Here is a 25038-nt window from a genome sequence, read left to right as displayed (position 1 = left end):
CCCCACGGGACCCAACCCCCCCAGGGGACCCCCAACCCCCCCAAGGGACCCCAAATGCCCTCCCAGGGGACCCCAACCCCCCCAGGGGACTCCCAGTTGCCCCCCAGCAAACCAAAGCCCCCCCCAAGGGACCCCAAATGCCCCCCCCCAGGGGACCCCAACCCCCCCAGGGGACTCCCAGTTGCCCCTCAGCGGACCAAAGCCCCCCCCAAGGGACCCCAAATGCCCCCCCCAGGGGACCCCAACCCCCCCAGGGGACTCCCAGTTGCCCCTCAGCGGACCAAAGCCCCCCCCAAGGGACCCCAAATGCCCCCCCCAGGGGACCCCAACCCGCCCAGGGGCCCCCAAATGCCCCCCCAGGGGCCCCAAACCCCCCACGGGCCCCCCCAAATGAGCCCCAGTGGACCTCAACTGCCCTCCCAGGGGACCCCAACCCCCCCCCCCGCCCCTCCAGGGGACCCCGTCCCCCCCGGGGGGGGGCTCACCGCTGTCGGAGAGGTCCCGCAGGGAGCTGCTGAGGGCGCTGCGCTTCAGCCCTTCCCCGGCCCCGAAATCCTCCAGGCTGCTGCGGCTCAGGCCATTGAGGGCCTCCCGGGGGGGTCCCCCCCCCCGCGGCCCCGCCACCCCCTTCTGCTTCTCCAGCTCCGCTACCGGGGGGGGGGGGGGGGGGGGAGACGGGGTGGGGGGGACGGACACGGCGGCCTCAGTCAGCCCAGTGCCCCCCCCAGGGTTGCCAGCTCCCCCATTGACCGTCCCAACGGCCATCCCAGTGGCCCCCCCCTGCCCAGTGCACCCCAGCGTTCCCAGACCCCCCCCCATGGACCATCCCAGTGCTCCCAGAGCCCCTCCCAGTGCTCCCAGTGCCCCCTCCCAGTGTCCCCAGTGCTCCCGGTGCCCCCCCCAGTGCTCCCAGCGCCCCTCCCAGTGCTCCCATTGCTCCCAGCACTCCCCCCAGTGCTCCCAGTGCCCCTCCCAGTGCTCCCAGTGCTCCCAGCACCCCTCCCAGTGCTCCCAGCGCCCCTCCCAGTGTTCCCAGTGCTCCCAGTGCCCCCCCCCCAGTGCTCCCAGCACCCCTCCCAGTGCCCCCAGTGCCCCTCCCAGTGCTCCCAGTGCTCCCAGCACTCCCCCCAGCACTCCCAGTGCCCCTCCCAGTGCTCCCAGCACCCCTCCCAGTGCTCCCAGTGCTCCCAGTGCCCCTCCCAGTGCTCCCAGAGTCCCTCTCAGTGCTCCCAGTGCCCACCCCAGTGCTCCCAGCACCCCTCCCAGTGTTCCCAGTGCTCCCAGCACCCCTCCCAGTGCCCCCAGTGCCCCTCCCAGTGCTCCCAGTGCTCCCAGCACTCCCCCCAGCACTCCCAGTGCCCCTCCCAGTGCTCCCAGCACCCCTCCCAGTGTTCCCAGTGCTCCCAGCACCCCTCCCAGTGCCCCCAGTGCCCCTCCCGGTGCTCCCAGCGCCCCTCCCAGTGCTCCCAGTGCCCCGCTCACCCTCCACGCGGTACTTCTCCATCTCCTGCACCTCGGCCACGGACTCGCGGAGGTCGCTGGCGAAGCGCAGCCGGTCCTGGGGGCTCGGGGCGTTGAAGACGATGAGGACCTTCCTCTCCCCCCCCGGCGCCGCCGACAGCAGCTTGATCCCAAACTGGTAATCTGGGGGGGGAGGGGGGGCGTGGGGGTGGCAAAGGGTCAGAGGTCACGGGGTTCAGGGGGACCCCGGGGTCAGGGGAGGGGGTATCCCACAGGAGGGGCTGTGGGGAGCATCCCATGGGGGACATCATGGGACAACCCATGGGGACATCATGGAACATCCCGTAGGGGACATTATGGGACATCCCGTGGGGGACACCATGGGACAACCCATGGAGGACATCATGGGACATCCCGTGGGGGACGGCATGGGACATCCCATGGGGACATCATGGGACGACCCATGGAGGACACTATGGGACATCCCGTAGGGGACATTATGGGACATCCCATGGGGGACACCATGGGACAACCCATGGAGGACATCATGGGACATCCCATGGGGACATCATGGGACGACCCATGGAGGACACTATGGGACATCCCGTAGGGGACAGCATGGGACATCCCATGGGGGACACTATGGGACATCCCATGGAGGACAGCATGGGACATCCCGGGACAACCCATGGACGACATCACGGGACATCCCGTAGGCGACATCATGGGACATCCCGTGGGGGACACTATGGGACAACCCATGGGGACATCATTGGGCATCCCGTGGAGGACACCATGGGACAACCCATGGAGGACACTATGGGACATCCCATGGAGGACATCATGGGACATCCTATGGAGGACAGCATGGGACATCCTGGGACAACCCATGGAGGACATCACAGGACACCCTATGGGGACATCACGGGACATCCCATGGAGGACACCATGGGGCATCCACTGGAGGACATCATGGGACACCCTATGGGGACATCACAGGACATCCCATGGAGGACACCACTGGGAACATGCCATGGTGGTCCCCATGGGGCAAAGAGTCATCCGGTGGTGGACCTCATGGGATGTAGGAGCAGGGGAGCATCCCATGGAGGTGCTGTGGGGCAGGGGGACCATGCCATGGGGCGCCGTGGGGCTCACAGGCGTTTTGGAAGAGCTGCATGTGCATCTCCACGAGGGGGAAGCTCTGGCGGAAGCTGTAGGTCACCAGGATCTTCTTCTTCTGGAAGATCTTCGTCACCTGCCGAGGCCACCAGGTCACCGGGAGACCCCTCGACTCCCCACGGGTGACCCACCCACCCCACCCCACCCCACCCCAGGGACACCCCCCGCTGGGCGAGGGGACCCAAGCGTCTGGCTCACCACCAGCAGGTCGTTGAAGAGGAAGACCTCGCGCTGGTGCAGCCCCAGGCGCTGGGGCCGGTTGGGGTCGGGGACCTCGTAGAGCTGGCAGCAGCACACCAGGCGCCGGTGGGGCAGGGACAGCACCTGGGGACAGGGGTGGGGCTCAGCACCGGGGCGGGACCTCGGTGGGACACCCCCCCCTCCCCACCACACTCCAGGCCCACCCCTTGATGGTGAGGGCACCCTTGACGTTGGCCTGGCCCATTTTTGGGTCACTTAGAGAACACCCCACCCCCCCCACCCCCCATAGCGTCACCCAGAATATCCCCCATTGGATCACCTAGAACGTTCCCCATTGGATCACCTAGAACATTCCCCATTGGTCACCTTGGGTGGCCCCCATAGGTCACGTAGAAGATCCCCCATGGGGTCACCTAGAACATCCCTCCATAGGGTCACCTAAAGCATCCCCCATGGGTTACCTAGAACATCCCCCATGGGTCACCTAGAACATCCTTTCCATAGGGTCACCTAGAACATCCATCCATAGGGTCACCTAGAACATCCCCCATAGATCGTCTAGAGCATTCTCCATAGGGTCTCCTAGAACATCCCTCCATAGGTCACCTAGAGCATTCCCCATAGATCATCTAGAACATCCCTCCATAGGGTCACCTAGAGCATCCCCCATAGGGTCACCACCAGCATCTCTCCATAGGGTCACCTAGAACATCCTCCATAGATCATCTAGAGCATTCTCCATAGGGTCTCCTAGAACATCCCTCCATAGGTCACCTAGAGCATCCCCCATAGATCATCTAGAACATCCCTCCACAGGGTCACCACCAGCATCTCTCCATAGGGTCACCTAGAACCTGTCCCATCCCCCAAGCGAACCCACCGGCTTCTTGCCGACGATCATGCGCTCAACGGCCTGGACCTGGGAGACGTGGTCGTCGTTGGTCCGCAGCTCCCGGCTCTGGATGCGCTGGTAGATGCCCACCAGCATGTCCCGGGGGATGTCCTCCCCGTTGTCCACCCCTGCGCGATACCCGGGCGTTCCCCCCCCACCCCTGCTCTAGAACCCGCGTTCCCGAGCAGGGGAGGGGACCCCGGGGAAGGCGGGGCGGGGGGGAGGGGGGAGGGGACACACCCAACGACAACAGGAGGAACCCGTGGGCCTCACCCCGGAGGTTCTTGATGAAGTCTTCCAGCTTCATCTTGCGCTCGGCCTTGACGCTGGGGCTGTACATGTCGGTGTTGAGGAGGATGATGGCGAAGGCCAGGATGAAGATGGTGTCCGGGTTGCGGAACTGACGCAGCAGGGCCGCGTTACACACGCAGTAACGTTGGCTGTGGGGCGGACAATCCCCACGGCCCAATGGGGTCAGGCTGCCCCCACGGCCATCCCCACCGCAGCCCCAGCTCCATCCCTCCAGGCCCCCTTTGCGTGTGGGGCACCACCCCCCAATGTCACTTGATCCATAGGGTCACCTAGAACATCACCCCACGGCATGTGGGCCACCACCCCCAGCACATCCCCCCTGATCCATAGGGTCACCTAGAACATCACCCCACGGCACGTGGGCCACCACCCCTAATATCTCCCCCCAATCCATAGGGTCACCTAGAACATCACCCCACGGCACGTGGGCCACCACCCCCAGCATCTCCCCCCTGATCCATAGGGTCACCTAGAACATCACCCCATGGCACGTGGGCCACCACCCCTAATATCTCCCCCCTGATCCATAGGGTCACCTAGAACATCACCCCACGGCATGTGGGCCACCATCCCTAATATCTCCTCCCTGATCCATAGGGTCACCTAGAACATCACCCCACAGCACGTGGGCCACCACCCCTAGCATCTCCCCCCTGATCCATAGGGTCACCTAGAACATCACCCCACGGCACGTGGGCCACCACCCCTAATATCTCCCCCCTGATCCATAGGGTCACCTAGAACATCACCCCACGGCACGTGGGCCACCACCCCCAGCATCTCCCCCCTGATCCATAGGGTCATCTAGAACATCACCCCACGGCACGTGGGCCACCACCCCTAATATCTCCTCCCTGATCCATAGGGTCATCTAGAACATCACCCCACGGCACGTGGGCCACCACCCCCAGCATCTCCCCCCTGATCCATAGGGTCACCTAGAACATCACCCCATAGTGACCACGCAACCGCGTGCTGTGGCCCGCTGGCCTTCCTGGTGCCCGGGGAGATGGCGGGGGGGGGGGACAGGGACCCATAACCGTCCCTCACCTGAAGGCCTCGATCAAACGCTCGACCTTCTGGGCCTCCCCTTGCACCCGAATGTGAGACTGGAACTTGCGCAGGGCCTCGTCCAGCTCCATCCCGGAGAAATCCATCTCATCCACCACGCAGCTGCAGGAGAACCCGGTCCCCCCCCCGACCCCCGGTGATGGGTCTCGGTCCCGGGGGTGACCCTCCCCCCCCCCCCCCCCCCCGCCGCCCCCCGGCGAGTCCCGTCGTGTCCCCGTCCTGTGTCCCCCCCCCCCAAGGCTTACTCGAGAACGTCGCGGTTGAATTGCTTCTGGCGATTGCCGAGGAACTCGCCGATCATCTGCCGGCTCAAGCCCTTCCTCTCCAGGATGAAGTGGGCCACCCCCACCGGCGTGTCCGAGAGGAAACCCCTCTCGATCAGGTACTGGATCCCCTTCTCCGGTTTCCTACGAAGGTGACGGGGTTTGGGGTCACCTCCCCCCCCCCCCGTCCCCACCGCCGCTGTGGGGCTCGTCCCGGCTATAGGGTGACCTAGACCGTCGCCTCTTGGCTATAGGGTCATTTTGCGGGGGTTGCGGGGTCACCTAAACATCACGTTCTTGGGGTTGGGGGGTCACCTAGAATGACATTCTACCTTCCCTAGGGTCACCTAGAACGTCACCGCGGCCATACTGTAGGGCTACCTAGAACACCGTCATCGCTTTCTTCTATAGGACCACCTCAAACGTCACCCCGTCCTTCCTATAGGGCCACCGAGGCCACCCCGTCCTTCCTATAGGGCCGCCGAGGCCACCCTGTCCTTCCTATAGGGCCGCTGAGGTCATCCTGTCCTTGCCATAGGATCACCTAGAACATCACCACCACCTTCTCCATAGGGCCACCAAGAACGCCACCCTATCCCTCCCATGGGGCCACCAAGAACGCCGCGGGGGCCCGTTATGGGGCCACCAGACCCCACCCCACCTCCAACACAGGGTCGTCAACCCCCCTCCCCCCTCGCCCCCCCCCCCCCCCCCCCCCATCTCACTTGTTGAAGAGGTTGAGGCCGATGCGGTACTGCCGGCGTTGCACCACGTCGTTGTTGAGCGCCGGCGAGTCCCAGCTCTGCCGCGGTTCCCGTTGATACGTGGCTTTGCCGGGGGGGCCGGAAGGACCGGGGGGTTGAGGGGGGGCGGCGGGAGGCGGGGGGGGAGGCGGGGGGGGCCGTCGCAAGCTGTCGCGGGACGAGGAACCCGAGGAGCAGTTGAGGGTCTCGTTGGAGTTGGAGCTGCTCCCCAAGCTCTCGTTGTCCCCCTCCGAGCCTTCCTCGGGGGCGGGGGGCGGGGGGGGGCCGGGGGGGGGACCGGGGGGAGTTTCGGGGTGGAAACAACGATGAGGGGGGACCCCGCCACGGGGCAAAGTACCCCCCCCGGCCCCTTCGGGTTCGTAGGGACCCCCCCGGTTGAGGGACCCCCGGTCGGAGCGGTCGCTGAGATCGGCCGAGCTGTCGCTGGGGGGTTCGACCGTCAGCAAAGGGGGGTGGCCCCCCCCGCCCCCCCCCCGCCCCCGACACTCCAAACAGGGGGGGCCGCGGCGAGGGGGTTCCTCGGGACCGCCCCCCCCCCACCGTTCGGCCGAGCCGGGGGGGTTGGCGGGAGGCGGGAGAGGAGGTGGAGGGGGGGCGGGGGGAGGAAGGCCCCCCCCGGTTTCGGGGGGGGGTTCGGGGCTGGGGGGTCGCTCGGGGGAGCGGGGGGAACCGGGGAGCCCCTCGTCCAGGTAGAGGGTGACGTCGCTGGCGGAGGTGGCGGCGCTGTCACCCGCCGCCGCGGGGGGGGGCGCGCCCGGGGGCATCCCCCGGCCCCCCCCCAGCGCCTCGTCGATGGAGGCGGCCAAAGATTTCACCTGCGGGGACGGACACCCCCCCTTGTCACCCCCCCGCCGCCTCCATCGTCACACACACACACACACACACACACCCCCCCGTGGACCCCCCCCAATTCCCTGTGACACGCCCCCCCCCCCCCCCCCCATGGTCCCCTGTGACCCCACGTCCCCCTCCCCCAGCTCCTGTGACCCCCCCTTGTCCCCTGTGACCCCCCTGTCCCCTGTGACCCCCCCCATGGCCCTGTGACCCCCATGACCCCCATGTCCCCTACGGCCTCCGTGACCCCCATGTCCTCTGTGACCCCCGTGTCCCCCATGACCCCCGTGACCTCCATGGCCCCTGTGACCCCCATGGCCCCCCATGACCCCCGTGTCCCCTATGACCTCTGTGTCCCCTATGACCTCCGTGACCCCCATGTCCCCTATGACCCCCATGGCCCCTGTGACCCCCATGGCCCCCCATGACCCCCGTGACCCCCCGTGAACCCCGTGACCCCCGTGTCCCCTATGACCTCTGTGACCCCCATGTCCCCTATGACCTCCATGACCCCTACGAGCCCCATGACCCCCCATGGCCCCTGTGACCCCTCATGGCTCTATGACCCCCATGACCCCCATGACCCCCATGACCCCCCATGACCCCCTGTGAACCCCGTGACCCCCATGTCCCCTATGACCCCCATGACCCCCCGTGACCCCCATGTCCCCTATGACCCCCATGACCCCCCATGGCCCCTATGACCCCCATGACCCCCCGTGAACCCCGTGACCCCCATGGCCCCTATGACCTCCGTGACCCCCATGTCCCCTATGACCTCCATGACCCCTACGAGCCCCATAACCCCCCATGGCCCCTGTGACCCCTCATGGCTCTATGACCCCCCATGGCCCCCTGTGACCCCCATGTCCCCTATGACCCCCATGATCCCCCCCTGACCCCTGTGACCCCCATGTCCCCTACGACCCCCATGACCTCCCCCGACCCCCGTGACCCCCTACCTGCTGCGCAAAGGCCTCCTCCAGGTCGGCTCCCCCGGGCCCGAAGTCGGCGGAGGCCGAGAGCTGCCGGGGGGGGCTGCCGGCACCTCCTGCCCCCCCGCCCCCCCCCACCGCCGCCCCCTCGGCGGGTCCTACCCCCCCGCCCCCATCCAAACCAGCCCGGCAAGACCCCCCGTAACGGGGGGCCCTTCGGGGTCCCCCCAACACCCCCTCGTCCAGCGAGGCGGGTTTGCCTTGAAAATAAGGGGGGGGCGGCGGAGGGGGGCCGGGGACGGGAGCCGGGGGGCCGCGGTCGTATTCCTCGAAGGAGAATTGGAGGCGGAGGCCGGGGAGGGCCAGGCGTCGCGCGCGCCCCCCCTCGCTGCGCAGCCGCTCGAACTTCTGGGCCATGCGGTAGCGGCGGAAGGCGGCCTGGATGGTGCGGGCGGCGCGGCGGGTGCGGAAGTAACCCCCGTATTTGCGCTCCAGCATCTCCACCTGGAGGGAGGGGGGACGGGGCGGGGGGGGGGGGACGCGGGGGACGCGGGGGAGATGGGGGACATGGGGATGGGGGCGTGGGTGGGGACACGGGTGGGGAGATGGGGACGTGGGGATGGGGACATGGATGGGGACGTGGATGGGGACACGGATGGGGACATGGGCATGGGGACATGGGGATGGGGACGTGGATGGGGACATGGGGATGGGGACGTGGATGGGGAGATGGATGGGGACATGGATGGGGACATGGGGATGGGAACATGGATGGGGAGATGGGGACATGGATGGGGGACATGGGGATGGGGACATGGATGGGGAGATGGGGACATGGGGATGGGGACATGGATGGGGACATGGATGGGGGACATGGGGATGGGGACATGGGGATGGGGATGGGGATGGGGACGTGGATGGGGACATGGGGATGAGGACACAGACGGGGACATGGATGGGGACATGGATGGGGACATGGGGATGGGGATGCGGATGGGGACGTGGATGGGGACATGGGGATGAGGACACAGACGGGGACATGGACGGGGACATGGATGGGGACATGGGGATGGGGACACGGACGGGGACATGGACGGGGACATGGGGATGGGGACGTGGATGGGGACGTGGATGGGGACATGGGGATGGGGACACGGACGAGGACATGGATGGGGACATGGGGATGGGGACATGGATGGGGAGATGGATGGGGACATGGATGGGGACATGGGGATGGGGACATGGATGGGGAGATGGGGACATGGGGATGGGGACATGGATGGGGACACGGATGGGGACGTGGATGGGGAGATGGGGACATGGGGATGGGGACATGGGCATGGGGACGTGGAGGGGGACGTGGATGGGGAGATGGGGATGAGGACATGGATGGGGACATGGACGGGGACATGCGGATGGGGATGGGGACGTGGATGGGGACATGGATGGGGAGATGGGGAACATGGGAATGAGGACATGGATGGGGACATGGATGGGGAGATGGGGACATAGGGAGGGGGACATGGATGTGGACATGGGTGGGGACATGGATGGGGAGATGGGGATGAGGACATGGGGGATATGGGGATGGGGACATGGGGAGGACATGGGGATGGGGACATGGGGATATGGGGACATGGGGACGGGGACATGGATGGGGACGGAGACATGGAGGATAGGGGGATCGGGACATTGATGCGGACATGGGGATGGGGACACGGGGATGGGGACGTGGGGATGAGGAGATGGGGACATGGGGGTGGAGAGATGGGGACACGGAGAGGGACATGAGGAGGACATAAGGATGGGGAGATGAGGACATGGGGGATATGGAGATGGGGACGTGGATGGGGACATGAGAAGGACATGGGGATGGGGACACAGATGGGGACGTGGATGGAGATACGGGGACATAGGGATGGGGACGTGGGGGTACGGATGGGGACATGGGGACACGGATGGGGATGGAGATGTGGGGGATGTGGGGACATGGGTGGGGACATGGAGACACACCGGTGTACCAGAGGTGGACACAGGGAAGAGGACAGGGGACAGGGAGGGGACAGGGCAGGAGAAGGTCACAGGTGAGGCAAAACTCGGGGAAACGGGGTTGGCACCAGGGTGGGGGCACGGTGGCCTCACACGGGGACAGGGCCTTGCACAGGGACAGTGACAATTTATGGGGACAGTGACTATTGCCTGGAGCTGGTGACCATCACACGGGGCTAGGGACCACCACACGTGAGGTTGGTGGCCAGCATATGGGGTTGGTGACCACCACATGGGGCTGGTGACCACCACACATGGGGTTGGTGATCATCATGTGGGGTTGGTGACCACCACACGTGGGGTTGGTGACCATCACATGGGATTGGTGACCACCACACGTGGGGTTGGTGACCATCACATGGGGCTGGTGACCATCGCATGGGGTTGGTGACCACCACATGTGGAGTTGGTGACCATCACATGGGATTGGTGACCACCACACGTGGGGTTGGTGACCATCACATGGGGCTGGTGACCACCACACATGGGGTTGGTGACCACCACATGGGGTTGGTGACCACCACACGTGGCTGGTGACCATCACATGGGGTTGGTGACCATCATACGTGGCTGGTGACCACCACGTGGGGTTGGGGACCACCACACATGGGGTTGGTGGCCATCACATGGGGTTGGTGACCATCGCATGGGGTTGGTGACCACCACACGGGGTTGGGGACCACCACACATGGGGTTGGTGACCATCATACGTGGCTGGTGACCACCACGTGGGGTTGGGGACCACCACACATGGGGTTGGTGACCATCACATGGGGTTGGTGGCCACCACACATGGCTGGTGACCATCACATGGGGTTGGTGACCATCATACGTGGCTGGTGACCACCACGTGGGGTTGGGGACCACCACACATGGGGTTGGTGACCATCACATAGGGTTGGTGACCATCGCATGGGGTTGGTGGCCACCACACATGGCTGGTGGCCATCACATGGGGTTGGGGACCGTCACACACAGGGGCGGGGACCATCCCCGCGGCGGGGTGGGGTTGGGGGGGGTGTCGGGGGGGTGTCCCCGAGGTACCTTCTTGTCCTGCAGGTCGGTGGAGAGCTCGTAGCTGTCGCTCAGAGCCTTCGGCCTCTTGCTCTCCTCCTCCTCCTCCTGCTTGCGTAGGGCCACGCTGGCGGGCTGGGGGGGCAGCCGGGACCAGGCCAAACCCGGGGAACCCCCCCCGGGGCCCCCCCCGCTTCCTCCCGTTCCTTGAGGGGCCGGTTGAGGGAGGCCGCGGTAGGGGGGGGGTCGCCCGGGGCTGTCGGGCGTCGCGCCCCCCCCTTCGCTGCCCGGCGTCTCGCCGTCCACGCTGTGGGGACATCGTGTCACCCCCACGGCGGGACACCCCCCCCAACCTCCAAATTCCTTCCCCCCCCCGCCCCCCGGCAGCCCCGAGACACACACACCCCCCACCCCCCCCCCGGATTGGGCTGAGACCCCTCAAACGGCCCTGGAGGGACAGCAGGGACATGGGGACAGGGACATGGGGACACAGGGACATGGGACACAGGGACGTGGGGACACAGGGACGTGGGGACATGGGACACACGGACATGGGGACACACAGATATGGGACACATGGACACGGGACACAGGGATATGGGGACACAGGGACATGGGGACAGGGACATGGGGACACAGACATGGGACACAGGGACATAGGGACATGGGACACACGGACATGGGGACACACAGCTATGGAACACGTGGACATGGGGACACGGGGACATGGGACACATGGACATGGGGACACAGGGACAGGGGGACAAAGGGACATGGGACACGTGGACATGGGGACACAGGGACATGGGACACGGGGACATGGAGACACGGGGACATGGAGACACGGGGACATGGGGACACGGGGACATGGGGACAGGGGTATGGGGACACAGGGACGTGGGGACACACAGACATGGGACATGGCACATGTGGACATGGTGACACATGGACATGGGACACAGGGATATGGGACACATGGACATGGGACACGTGGACAGGGACACAGGGACATGGGACACAGGGACATGGGACACGTGGACATGGGACACGTGGACATGGGACACGAGGACATGGGGACACATTGACATGGGGACACACGGACACTGGGACACGGGAACATGGGGACATATGGACATGGGGACATGGGACATAGGACACAGGGACGTGGGACACAGGGACATGGGGACATACAGCCATGGCACACATGGACATGGGACACAGGGACATGGGGACATGGGGACACACGGACACTGGGACACAGGGACATGGGGACATGGGACACGGGAACACATGGACACTGGGATACCTGGACATGGGGACATGGGACACATGGACATGGGGACACAGGGACACGGGGACAGAGGGACATGGGGACACAGGGACACTGGGACACGGGAACATGGGGACATGGGGGCATAGGACATAGGACACAGGGACACTGGGACACGGGAACATGGGGACATGGGGGCATAGGACATAGGACACAGGGACATGGGACACGGGGACATGGGGACACAGGGACATGGGGACATGGGACACGGGAACACATGGACACGGGGATACCTGGACATGGGGACATGGGACACATGGACATGGGGACACAGGGACACGGGGACGCACAGACATGGGACGCAGGGACATGGGGACATGGGACATGGGACACGGACATGGGGACACAGGGACACTGGGATACCTGGATGTGGGGACATGGGGACATGGGACACAGGGACACACGGACACTGGGACACATGGACATGGGGACATGGGACATGGGGACATGGGACATGGGGACACAGGGACGTGGGGACACACGGACATGGGACACATGGACATGGGACACGGGGACATGGGACACAGGGACATGGGACACATGGACATGGGACATGGGGACATGGGACACGGGGACATGGGGACACACGGACATGGGGACAGGGGACACAGGGACATATGGACACACAGACACTGGGATACCTGGACATGGGGACATGGGGACACACGGACATGGGGACACACGGACACTGGGACACGGGAACATGGGGACATATGGACATGGGGACATGGGACATAGGACACAGGGACGTGGGACACAGGGACGTGGGACACACGGACATGGGGACATGGGACACGGGAACACATGGACATGGGGACACAGGGACACGGAACACACGGACATGGGGACACACGGACACGGGGACACATCGACATGGGACACGGGAACACGTGGACACTGCAATACCTGGACATGGGGACATGGGGACACAGGGACATGGGACACACGGACGGGGGGACACAGGGACATGGGGACATACAGCCATGGCACACATGGACATGGGACACAGGGACATGGGGACACGGGGACATGGGACACGGGGACACATGGACATGGGGACATGGGAACACATGGACGCTGGGATACCTGGACATGGGGACATGGGACATGGGGACACAGGGACATGGGAACACACGGACATGGGGACACAGGGATGTGGGGACACAGGGACATGGGGATACACAGACATGGGGACAAATGGACATGGGACACAGGGACATGGGGAAACAGGGACATGGGGACATGGGACACGGGAACACATGGACACTGGGATACCTGGACATGGGGACATGGGACACATGGACATGGGGACACAGGGACACGGAACACACAGACATGGGACGCAGGGACATGGGGACATGGGACATGGGACACGGACATGGGGACACAGGGACACTGGGATACCTGGATGTGGGGACATGGTGACATGGGACACAGGGACACACGGACACTGGGACACATGGACATGGGGACATGGGACATGGGGACACAGGGACGTGGGGACACACGGACATGGGACACATGGACATGGGACACGGGGACATGGGACACACGGACATGGGACACATGGACATGGGACACGGGGACATGGGACACGGGGACATGGGGACAGGGGACACAGGGACATATGGACACACAGACACTGGGATACCTGGACATGGGGACATGGGGACACACGGACATGGGGACACACGGACACTGGGACACGGGAACATGGGGACATATGGACATGGGGACATGGGACATAGGACACAGGGACGTGGGACACAGGGACGTGGGGACACAGGGACGTGGGGACATGGGACACGGGAACACATGGACATGGGGACACAGGGACATGGGGACACACGGACACGGGGACACATCGACATGGGACACGGGAACACATGGACACTGCAATACCTGGACATGGGGACATGGGGGCATAGGACATAGGACACAGGGACATGGGACACGGGGACATGGGGACACAGGGACGTGGGGACATGGGGACATGGGACACGGGAACACATGGACACGGGGATACCTGGACATGGGGACATGGGACATGGGGACACAGGGACATGGGGACACACGGACATGGGGACACAGGGATGTGGGGACACAGGGACATGGGGACACACAGACATGGGGACAAATGGACATGGGACACAGGGACATGGGGACACGGGGACACGGGGACATGGGACACGGGAACACATGGACACTGGGATACCTGGACATGGGGACATGGGACACATGGACATGGGGACACAGGGACACGGGGACGCACAGACATGGGACGCAGGGACATGGGGACATGGGACATGGGACACGGACATGGGGACACAGGGACACTGGGATACCTGGACATGGGGACATGGGGACACACGGACATGGGGACACACGGACACTGGGACACGGGAACATGGGGACATATGGACATGGGGACATGGGACATAGGACACAGGGACGTGGGACACAGGGACGTGGGGACACAGGGACGTGGGGACATGGGACACGGGAACACATGGACATGGGGACACAGGGACATGGGGACACACGGACACGGGGACACATCGACATGGGACACGGGAACACATGGACACTGCAATACCTGGACATGGGGACATGGGGACACAGGGACACACGGACATGGGACACACGGACGTGGGGACACAGGGACATGGGGACATACAGCCATGGCACCCATGGACATGGGACACAGGGACATGGGGACACGGGGACATGGGACACGGGGACACATGGACATGGGAACACATGGACGCTGGGATACCTGGACATGGGGACATGGGACACATGGACATGGGGACACAGGGACACGGGGACGCACAGAGATGGGACGCAGGGACATGGGACACATTGACACGGGGACATGGGACATGGGGACACAGGGACGTGGGGCATGTGGACATGGGACACGGACATGGGGACACAGGGACACTGGGATACCTGGATGTGGGGACATGGGGACATGGGACACGGGGACACACGGACACTGGGACACATGGACATGGGGACACAGGGACATGGGGACACACGGACACGGGACACATGGACATGGGGACATGGGACATGGGGACACAGGGACGTGGGGACACGGGGACGTGGGGACACAGGGACATGGGACACACGGACATGGGGGGACACGGGACACGGGACACACGGACACAGGACACATGGACACGGGATACGGGGACACGGGACACGTGACATGAGAACATGGGACACGGGGACACACGGACACGGGGACACACGACGTGGGGACACAGACACCCCCCCACCCCCCCCCCCGCCCCGACACCCGCCAGCCCCGGGGGGGGGGGGGGGGGGGGGTTAGGGAAAGGGGGGGGAGGAGGCCCCAGGCGTCCGGGGAGGGGGGGGGGCGTGTGTGTGTCATCCCCCCCCCCCCCCAACGCGCCGAGGGGACCCAGGCGGCCGACCCCCCCCCCACCCCCCCCCCCGAGGGACCCAGACGTCCGGGTGCCCCCCCCTCCCCCCCCCCCTCCCCCCCACCAGGGACCGAGGCGTCGGGAACAGGCGGAGGGGGGGGGGGGGAGTTTGGAGGGGGTTAAAAGGGTTGGGGGGGGGGTTGTCGGGGGGGGGGGTGGGGGGGGTTGGGTGGGGGGAGTTGGGGGGGGGTTTTGGGGGGGGTGGAGGGGTGCCCCCCCCCCGGACTCACCCGTGCAGCAGGCGCTGCCGGAGGGGCCCCCGCCGCCGGTCGGCGGTGCACTGCAGGCACCACATCACGGGGGGGGGGGGGGGGGGGGGGGCACACAAAAAAAAAAAAAAAAAAAAGGGACACCCACCCCACCCCCCCCACGTCGCCCAGGGGTGTCACCCCCCCCTTACACACACACCCCCCCTTTTTTTAACGGCTGAACCCCCCCCCCCGCGCTACGGGTGGGGGGAGGGGGGGTCCCGGCCCCTCCGCAGCAGCACCCGGGGCCCGGTCGGGCGATGGAGGAGAGCGGGGATGGGGGGGGGGGGGGGGAAGAGGGGGGGGGAGGATGTTGAGGGAGGGGGGGGGAAGAGGAGGAGCGACCCCCCCCCCCCCCCCCCGCTTGCGCGTGCCCGGACGCCTGGGTCCCGTTTTTGGGGAGGGGGGGGGACAGACAGACACACACACCCCGGTCCCCTTTTGGGGACACACCCCCCCCCCGGGTCCCCTATTTTTTTTGGGGGGGGGACACACACACCCACCCCCGGACGCCTGGGTCCCCTTTTTTTTCGGGGGGGGGGAGACAGGCGCTTGGATCCCTCTGAGATGGAAGAGGGGAGGCTTTTGCCCCCCCCCCCGCCCCAAAAAAATTTAGGGGGGGCGGGCAGCCGGATCCGTGATGGAGGCCCCCCCCCCCCCCCCCAAATTTTGGGAGCTTGCGCGGAGGGGGGGGGGGGGGGGGAGATGGGGGGGGGGAGATGGGGGTGTCCCCCCCCCCTCATAAAGTGGGGGGGGGGGGGGGAAGCGGATGCCTGGGTTGCCCCCCCCCTCCAGCCCCGCCCCCTTCGGGGGGGGGGGGGTGTCCCCGCAATATGGGGGGGGGCGTTTCCTTTAAGAAAGGGGGGGGGGGGGGGGGTTCGAACGGCGCATGCGCAGAGGCGCCCCTCCCGCCCCCCCCCCCCCCCGCCTCCCCCCCCCGCGGGCCGGCGGTTGCCATGGTGAGGCGGGGGCGGGGCCGGCGGGTTGCCAGGGCTGCTGTTGCCATGGCGACGCGGCGGGGGATGATAATGGACGGGGGGGGGGCCGGACGCTTGGGTTCCCCCACGGGGGGGGGGGGGGGGGAAGTTTTTGGAAGCGGGGGGGGGGGGTGGGGGTGGTCCCGGCCGCCTGGGTCCCCGGCGCCCCGCCCCGCCCCCCCCCCATACGTCACCGCCCTCCCGCCCGCCCCCCCCCCCCCCCCCAAAATAGCCGGAGGATGGAGGCGTCGCCATGGCAACCGCCCCCAAACAGTCCGTGTCCCGTCTCCCCCCCCCCCCCCCAACAAGCCGGCGTCCGGGGGCGACTATAGGTCCCTGGGGAACCTATATGGGCTCCTATAGGGGCCTGGGGGGCCCCTATGGGGCCCTTGGGGGGGCCCATACGGCCCAGGGATCTATAGGGGCATCTATAGGTCCCCAAGGATCTGTAGGGGCCCCTATAGTTCCCTGGGGGCCCCCTATATGTGCCCAGGGGCTATATGGCCCAGGGATCTGTAGGGGGCCCCTATAGGTCCCCAGGGATCTATAGGGGCATCTATAGGTCACCAAGGATCTATAGGGGCCCCTCCAGGCCCCCAGGGATCTACGAGGGCCCCTAGAGGTCCCTGAGAGCCCCTATGGCGCCTACGCATCCCTGGGGTCCATACGGCCCAGGGACCTATAGGGGGGCCCTATAGGTCCCCAGGGATCTATAGGGGCATCTATAGGTCCCCAAGGATCTATAGGGACCCCTATAGGGCCCTAGGGATCTATAGGGGCATCTATAGGTCCCCAAGGATCTTTAGGGGTCCCTATGGCCCCTACTCATCCCTGGGGTCCATATGGCCCAGGGATCTATAGGAACCCCTATAGGTCCCCAGGGATCTATAGGGGCCCCTCCAGGCCCCCAGGGATTTACAAGGGCCCCTGTAGGGGGCACAGGGGCCCCTATAGCATCCAGCAGGCCCCTATGGCACGCAACAGGTCCTTATGGCCCCTATAGGGCCCCATTAGGACTCATATATAGGGGGGTGTCCATATGGGCCCTATAGTGCCCTGTGCGGCACATACAGCAACCGGGGGGGTCCATATGGGCCCTATAGTGCCCCGTGGCACTCATATATACGTGGGGGGGGGTCCCGTATGGCCCTATAGTGCCCCATCAGGCTCATACATATGTGGGGGGGTCCGTATGGGCCCTATAGTGCCCCATGGGGCTCATACAGCACCCGGGAGGGGTCCGTATAGACCCTATAGCGCCCCATGAGGTTCATATATACATGGGGGGGTCTGTATGGCCCCAATAGTGCCCCATGAGGTTCATACATACGTGGGGGGGGTCCGTATGGGCCCTATAGTGCCCCGTGGGGCTCATACAGCACCCGGGGGGTCCGTATGGGCCCTATAGTGCCCCGTGGGGCTCAGATATACGTGGGGGGCGTCTGTATGGGCCCTATAGTGCCCCTTGAGGCTCATTATACATGGGGGGGTCCATATGGGCCCTATAGTGCCCCTTGAAGCTCATACAGCACCCGGGGGGGTCCGTATGGCCCCTATAGTGCCCATGAGGTTCATATATACATGGGGGGTCCGTATGGCCCCTATAGTGCCCTGTGGGGCTCATACAGCACCCAGGGGGGGTCCATATGGACCCTATAGGGCTCTGTGGGGCTCATATATACACGGGGGGGTCCGTATGGGCCCTATAGGGCCCCATGAGGTTCATATATACGTGGGGGGGTCCGTATGGGCCCTATAGTGCCCCGTGGGGCTCAGATATACGTGGGGGGGTCTGTATGGGCCCTATAGTGCCCCATGAGGTTCATATATACATTGGGGGGGGTCCGTATGGCCCCTATAGTGCCCTTGAGGTTCATATATACATGGGGGGGGTCCGTATGGGCCCTATAGTGCCCCATGGGGCTCAGATATACGTGGGGGGGTCTGTATGGACCCTATAGTGCCCCCATGAGGTTCATATATACATGGGGGGGTCCGTATGGCCCCTATAGTGCCCCCTTGAGGCTCATATATACATGGGGGGGGTCCGTATGGCCCCTATAGTGCCCCTTGAGGCTCATATATACATGGGGGGGGGTCCGTATGGCCCCTATAGTGCCCCTTGAGGTTCATATATACATGGGGGGGGTCCGTATGGGCCCTATAGTGCCCCATGGGGCTCAGATATACGTGGGGGGGTCTGTATGGACCCTATAGTGCCCCATGAGGTTCATATATACGTGGGGGGGGTCCGTATGGCCCCTATAGTGCCCCTTGAGGCTCATATATACATGGGGGGGGTCCGTATGGCCCCTATAGTGCCCCTTGAGGTTCATATATACATGGGGGGGGTCCGTATGGCCCCTATAGTGCCCCGTGGGCTCATACAGCACCCGGGGGGGGTCCGTATGGGCCCTATAGGGCTCTGTGGGGCTCATATATACATGGGGGGGTCCGTATGGGCCCTATAGGGCTCTATGGGGCTCATATATACATGGGGGGTCTGTATGGGCCCTATAGGGCTCTATGGGGCTCATATATACATGGGGGGGTCCGTATGGGCCCTATAGGGCCCCATGAGGTTCATATATACGTGGGGGGGGGGGTCCGTATGGGCCCTATAGCGCCCCGTGGGGCTCATACACATCTGGGGGGGGGGGGGTCCATATGGCCCCTATAGGGGGAGCCGGGGTGGGGGTGGGGGGGCTCTTACCTGCGGGCGGGGGAGGTTGGAGCGGCCGAGAGGAGCCACGGGTGGAACCTGGAGGGGGGGGGACGGGGGGGGGGGGGGACAGGATGGACGGGCCGGGGGGGGGGACACACACACAGACGGGACGGACGGATGTCTACGTGTCCCTATAGGGGATGGAGAGACGGACGGATTTTGGGGGGGGGGGGGAAAGACATGGAGGGGGGGGGGGACACGAAGAGGAGAAAGAGGAGAGAAAACACGAGTCAAGAGCCGGAGGGGGGGGGGGACACGGGGGGGGGGGGACACACGACACGGGGGGGGGACACACGGACACGGGGGGGGGGGGGACACGATGGGGGGGGGACGGGGGGGACGATTGCAAAGGGGGGGTGGGGGGGGGATCCAGTGGATCCCGAGCTATTTCGGGGGGGGGGGGGGGATCGGGCGCGGGGCGGCGGGTGAGTGTCCCCCCCCCCCCCGCCAAATCCCACCCCAAACCCCCACCCTTTTTTGGGGGGGGGGCAGGAGTCCGGGTGGCCCCCCCCCCCCCCCCAAACCCCCCCCCCCGGGGCGGCGGTGGGGGGGGGGGGAACGACACACGGACCCAGGCGTCCGGTCTCTGAGGTCTGGCAAACTCATTACAGCCCCTGGGCCCCCCCCACCCCCCCTCCCACACCCTTCCTGTGTCCCCCCCCCGTCCCGTCCCGTCCCGTCCCCCCCCCCGGGGCCGGAATTCCTCCCCCGCCCGGATGCCTGGGTCCCTCCGGAGCGATTTTGGGGGGGGGAAAAGGGGGGGGAAAGGAGGGGAAGGGGGGGGGGTGGGGTGGTGTTCGGCCTCGCACGGCCCTCGCACGGCGTCGCGCTCCCCCCGGCTCCCCCCCCCCGGCCCCCGGCATGGCCTCGCACGGCCCTCGCACGGCCCTCGCACGGGGTCGCACACACACACACCCCCCCCCCCCCCCGTCACGGTGTCGCACGGCCCTTGCACGGCCCTCGCACGGCGTCGCACGCCCCGTCACGGCCTCGCACGGCCCTCGCACGGAGTCTCACGGCCCTCGCACGGCCCTTGCACGGTGTCACACACCCCGGCACGGCCTCGCATGGCCCTTGCATGGCCCTCGCACGGAGTCTCATGGCCCTCGCACCGGCCCTTGCACGGTGTCACACATCCCGGCACGGCCTCGCACGGCCCTCGCACGGCCCTCGCACGGAGTCTCACGGTCCTTGCACGGCGTCACACACCCCGGCACGGCCTCGCACGGCCCTTGCACGGAGTCTCACGGCCCTCGCACGGCCCTCGCACGGGGTCACACACCCCATCACGGTGTCGCCCACCCCGGCACGGCCTCGCACGGCTCTCGCACGGAGTCTCACGGCCCTCGCACGGCCCTTGCACGGTGTCACACACCCCGGCATGGCCTCGCACGGCCCTCGCACGGCCCTCGCATGGGGTCGCACAGCCCTACACGGAGTTGCACACCCCATCATGGCCTTGCACGGCCCTCGCACGATGTCGCACACCCCATCAGGGCATTACACACTCCAGCACGGCCTCGCACGGCCCTCGCACGGAGTCTCACGGCCCTCGCACGGCCCTTGTACGGTGTCACACACCCCGGCACGGCCTCTCACGGCACTCGCACGGCCCTCACACGACCGTCATGCACCTGTGACGGTGTCACACACCCCGGGCGCGGCCTCGCACGGCCCTTGCACGGCCCTTGCATGGTGTCGCACGGCCCTTGCACGGTGTCGCACGCCCTGCCACGTCTTGCAGGTCCCTTGCACGGCCCTCGCACGGGGGTCGCACACCCCATCACGGTGTCGCCCAACCCGGCACGGCCTCGCACAGCTCTCGCACGGAGTCGCAGGTCCTCGCACAGCCCTCGCACGGAGTCTCACGGCCCTTGCACGGTCCTTGCACGGTGTCACACACCCCGGCATGGCCTCGCATGGCCCTCGCACGGTGTCACGCACCCCGGCACGGTGTCACCCACCCCGGCACGGTGTCGCACGGCCCTCGCACGGAGTCACACGGCCCTTGCACGGTCCTTGCACGGTGTCACACACCCCAGCACGGCCTCGCACGGCCCTCGCATGGGGTCGCACACCCCATCATGGTGTCGTCCACCCCGGCACGGCCTCGCACAGCCCTCGCACGGAGTCGCATGGTCCTCGCACGGCCCTTGCACGGAGTCTCACGGCCCTTGCACGGTCCTTGCACGGTGTCGCACGCCCCGCCACGGCCTCGCACGGCCCTCGCACGGAGTCTCACGGCCCTTGCACGGTCTTTGCACGGTGTCACACACCCCGGCATGGCCTCGCACGGCCCTCGCACAGTGTCACGCACCCCGGCACGGTGTCACCCACCCCAGCACGGTGTCGCACGGCCCTTGCACGGCTCTTGCACGGTGTCGCCCACCCCGACTTGGCCTCGCACGGCCCTCGCATGGTGTCGCACGCCCCGCCACGGCCTCGCACGGCCCTCTCACGTCCCTTGCACGGGGTCGCACACCCCATCACAGTGTTGCCCACCCCGGCATGGCCTCGCACGGCCCTCGCATGGCCTCGCACGGTCCTTGCACGGTGTCACACACCCCCGCATGGCCTTGCACGGCCCTTGCACGGCCCTCGCATGGAGTCTCACGGCCCTTGCACGGCTCTTGCACGGTGTCGCACGCCCTGCCACGGCCTCGCACGGCCCTCCTCACGTCCCTCGCACGGGGTCGCACACCCCATCACAGTGTCGCCCACCCCGGCACGGCCTCTCACGGCCCTCGCACGGAGTCTCACGGCCCTCGCACGGTGTCACGCACCCCGGCCGGCCTTGCACGGCCCTCGCACGGCCCTCGGACGGTGTCACGCACCCCGGCACGGTGTCACCCACCCCGGCACGGTGTCGCACGGCCCTTGCACGGCTCTTGCACGGTGTCGCCCACCCCGACGTGGCCTCGCACGGGCGTCACGCACCCCGGCATGGTGTCGCCCACCCCGGCACGGCCCTCGCACGGCCCTCGCACGGCGTCACCCACCCCGTCACGATGTCACCCGGCCCTCGCACGGTGTCGCCCACCCGGCGTGGCCTCGCACGGCCCTCGCACGCCCCCTCGCACGGCCCTCGCACCGGGGGGGGGGGGGGGGGATGGAGGGGGGGGGGATGGCGAGGGGGGGGGGTGTCGCAGCCCCTCGCACTCCCCTTACACCCCCCCCCTCCCTTCGCACGCCGTCGCACGCCCTTGCGCGGGGGAAGGGGGGGGGGGGATTTTTTGGGGGGGAGGGGGGGGTGGAGGTGTCGGGGACGCGGTCGCCGGTTGCCATGGTGACAAGTGACACCCCCCTCCCCCCCCCCCCCCCGTTGTCACGCCTCCCCCGGCGCTGTCACCGCTGCCACCCGCCGCCCCCGCCGTCGCCATGGCAACCGCCGCCCCCAGCAACGAGCATCCTTCCCCCCCCCGTCGCGACGCACCGGCTCTATCGCGACATAATACACCCCCCCACACACACCCCCACACACACCCCCCCACAGGCACAGGGAATGGACCCAGGCGTCCGGGGAGGGGGGGGATTTTTGGGGGGGGGGGGGGGATGGGGGGGGTCAAAGGGCATTGGGGGGGGGAGGGGGGAGGGAGGGGGAGGGGGGATACTGACCTCACTGTCCTCGAGCTGTCCCGGTCCGACCTGGGGGGGGGGAGGGGGGGAAGGCGGGGGGGGGTGTGTCAGAGAACTGCCCCCCCCCCAAAAAAAAAGGGACCCAGGAGTAAAGGTGACACCCCCTCCCCCCATCCCCCCCCCCCCCCCGAAAATGGGGGCTCAGGGAGCCGGGACCCCCCCCATCCCCCCCAAAAAGGGGGCCCAGGGGTTCAGGGACCACCCCCCCCCCCAAAAAAAAGGGCTCAGGGATCCGACCCCCCCCCAAAAAAAAGGGAGCCAGGAGTAAAGGGACCCCCCCCCCCCCCAGCCCCCCCAAAAAAAGGGGGCCTGGGGATCTGAAACCACCCCCCCCCCTCCAAAAAAGGGGTCCAGGTGTTCGGGAACCCCCCCAGCCCCCCAAAAAAGGGGCTCAGGGATCCGACACCCCCCCCCCCCCAAAAAAAAGGGACCCAGGAGTAAAGGACCAAAAAAGGGGCTCAGGGATCCGAACACCCCCCCTAAAGAAGAGGGACCCAGGAGTAAGGGACCCCCCAAGCCCCCCCAAAAAGGGGGCCTGGGGATTCCCCCCCCCAAAAAAAAAAATAGGAACGCAGGCGTCCGGCGGTGGGGCCAGTTGGGGTGACCACGGGGGGGGGGGGGTGTGACCGCGGTGACGCGCGTGTCATGTCGTGTCCCCCCCGCAGCTCCCACATCTGCTCCAATCCTTCCCTGCCCCCCCCCCCCCCCTTCTCCCCAATGACGTGTAACGAGTTCTGTCCGGCCTCAGCCTACTACAAAGGGGGCCGGACGCTTGGATTTCCCCCCCCCCTTTTTGTTTTTTTTTTTGGGGGGGGGGGGTTGGGAAAAGAGGGGGGGGGTGAGGGGGGGTTGGGGGGGGGAGGGGGGGTTCCTTACTTGCGTTGGAGGGTGGTGGCGGGACTGGTGCTGGCGCTGGTGCTGTGTCCCCCCGCTCCGGGACTGGAACTCCGGGAGGGTCCCCGACTGAGAGGGGGGTGTCCCCGACGAGGGGGGGGTGTCCCCCAATCCCCTTCCCAATCCCTTTGGGAAACGGGCAACGATTCCCGGCGCAAGGTAAAGGATAAGCCCCTTCCCGATCCAGGCAAGTCGCGTAACGATTTTCCCGACTCCGGTACTGCAGTTCTCGTTCCAGGTGATTGGGAAAGGCCCTCCCGATCCATCCGGTTGGGATATTGCCCGTCTCGCTCCGGATGGCTCATATACGGTCCTTCCCGATCCATCCGGTTGGGATATTGCCCGTCCCGTTCCGGATGGCTCGCGTATTGTCCGTCCCGGTCATACGGTTGGAATATTGCCCGTCTTGTTCCGGATGGTTCGGATATTGTCCGTCCCGTTCCATCCGTCCCGGATACTGCCCTTCGTGATCCATCCGTCCCGGATATTGCCCTTCGTGATCCATCCTTCCCAGATATTGCCCGTCTCGTTCCAGCCGTCCGGGATATTGACCGTCTTGATCCAACCGTCCCGGATAATGCCCATCTCTTTCCATCCTTCCCGGATATTGCCCGTCTCGTTCCAATTGGGTTGATATTGGAGATCCCGCTCCAAACAGCCGGGATATTGTCCCCGGTCCATCGTCGGATATTGCCCTTCATTGCTCCATCCATTCCCGGATATTGCCCGTCTCGTCGCCGCAACGCGACGGCGCTCGTGTGCGAGGCGATATGACCGAGTCCTGGTCCATCCTTCCAG

At 66.1% G+C, this 25038-nt stretch overlaps 1 protein-coding gene across 1 annotated transcript; it reads right to left on the bottom strand.

The window, feature by feature from the left end:
• Nucleotides 1-434: 434 nt before the first annotated feature.
• IQSEC2 (IQ motif and Sec7 domain ArfGEF 2) lies at nt 435-24906 on the bottom strand (the record flags this gene model as incomplete). The annotated part of the gene is made up of 13 exons (XM_074571696.1): nt 24223-24906; nt 23326-23355; nt 11009-11285; nt 7943-8419; nt 6108-6961; nt 5365-5526; nt 5099-5221; nt 4010-4176; nt 3725-3864; nt 2842-2967; nt 2620-2719; nt 1483-1644; nt 435-647 (listed from the first exon to the last, which is right to left on the bottom strand). Coding segments are annotated over exons 1-13 (3175 nt in total), but the record flags the coding sequence as incomplete, so codon positions are not given.
• Between the last annotated feature and the right edge of the window lie 132 nt (nt 24907-25038).

Source organism: Larus michahellis, unplaced genomic scaffold (assembly GCF_964199755.1).
Source record: "Larus michahellis unplaced genomic scaffold, bLarMic1.1 SCAFFOLD_520, whole genome shotgun sequence".
NCBI lineage: Eukaryota > Metazoa > Chordata > Aves > Charadriiformes > Laridae > Larus > Larus michahellis.
The sequence above is the reverse complement of the archived record's forward strand: the minus strand, read 5'-3'. Positions and strand labels throughout refer to the sequence as shown.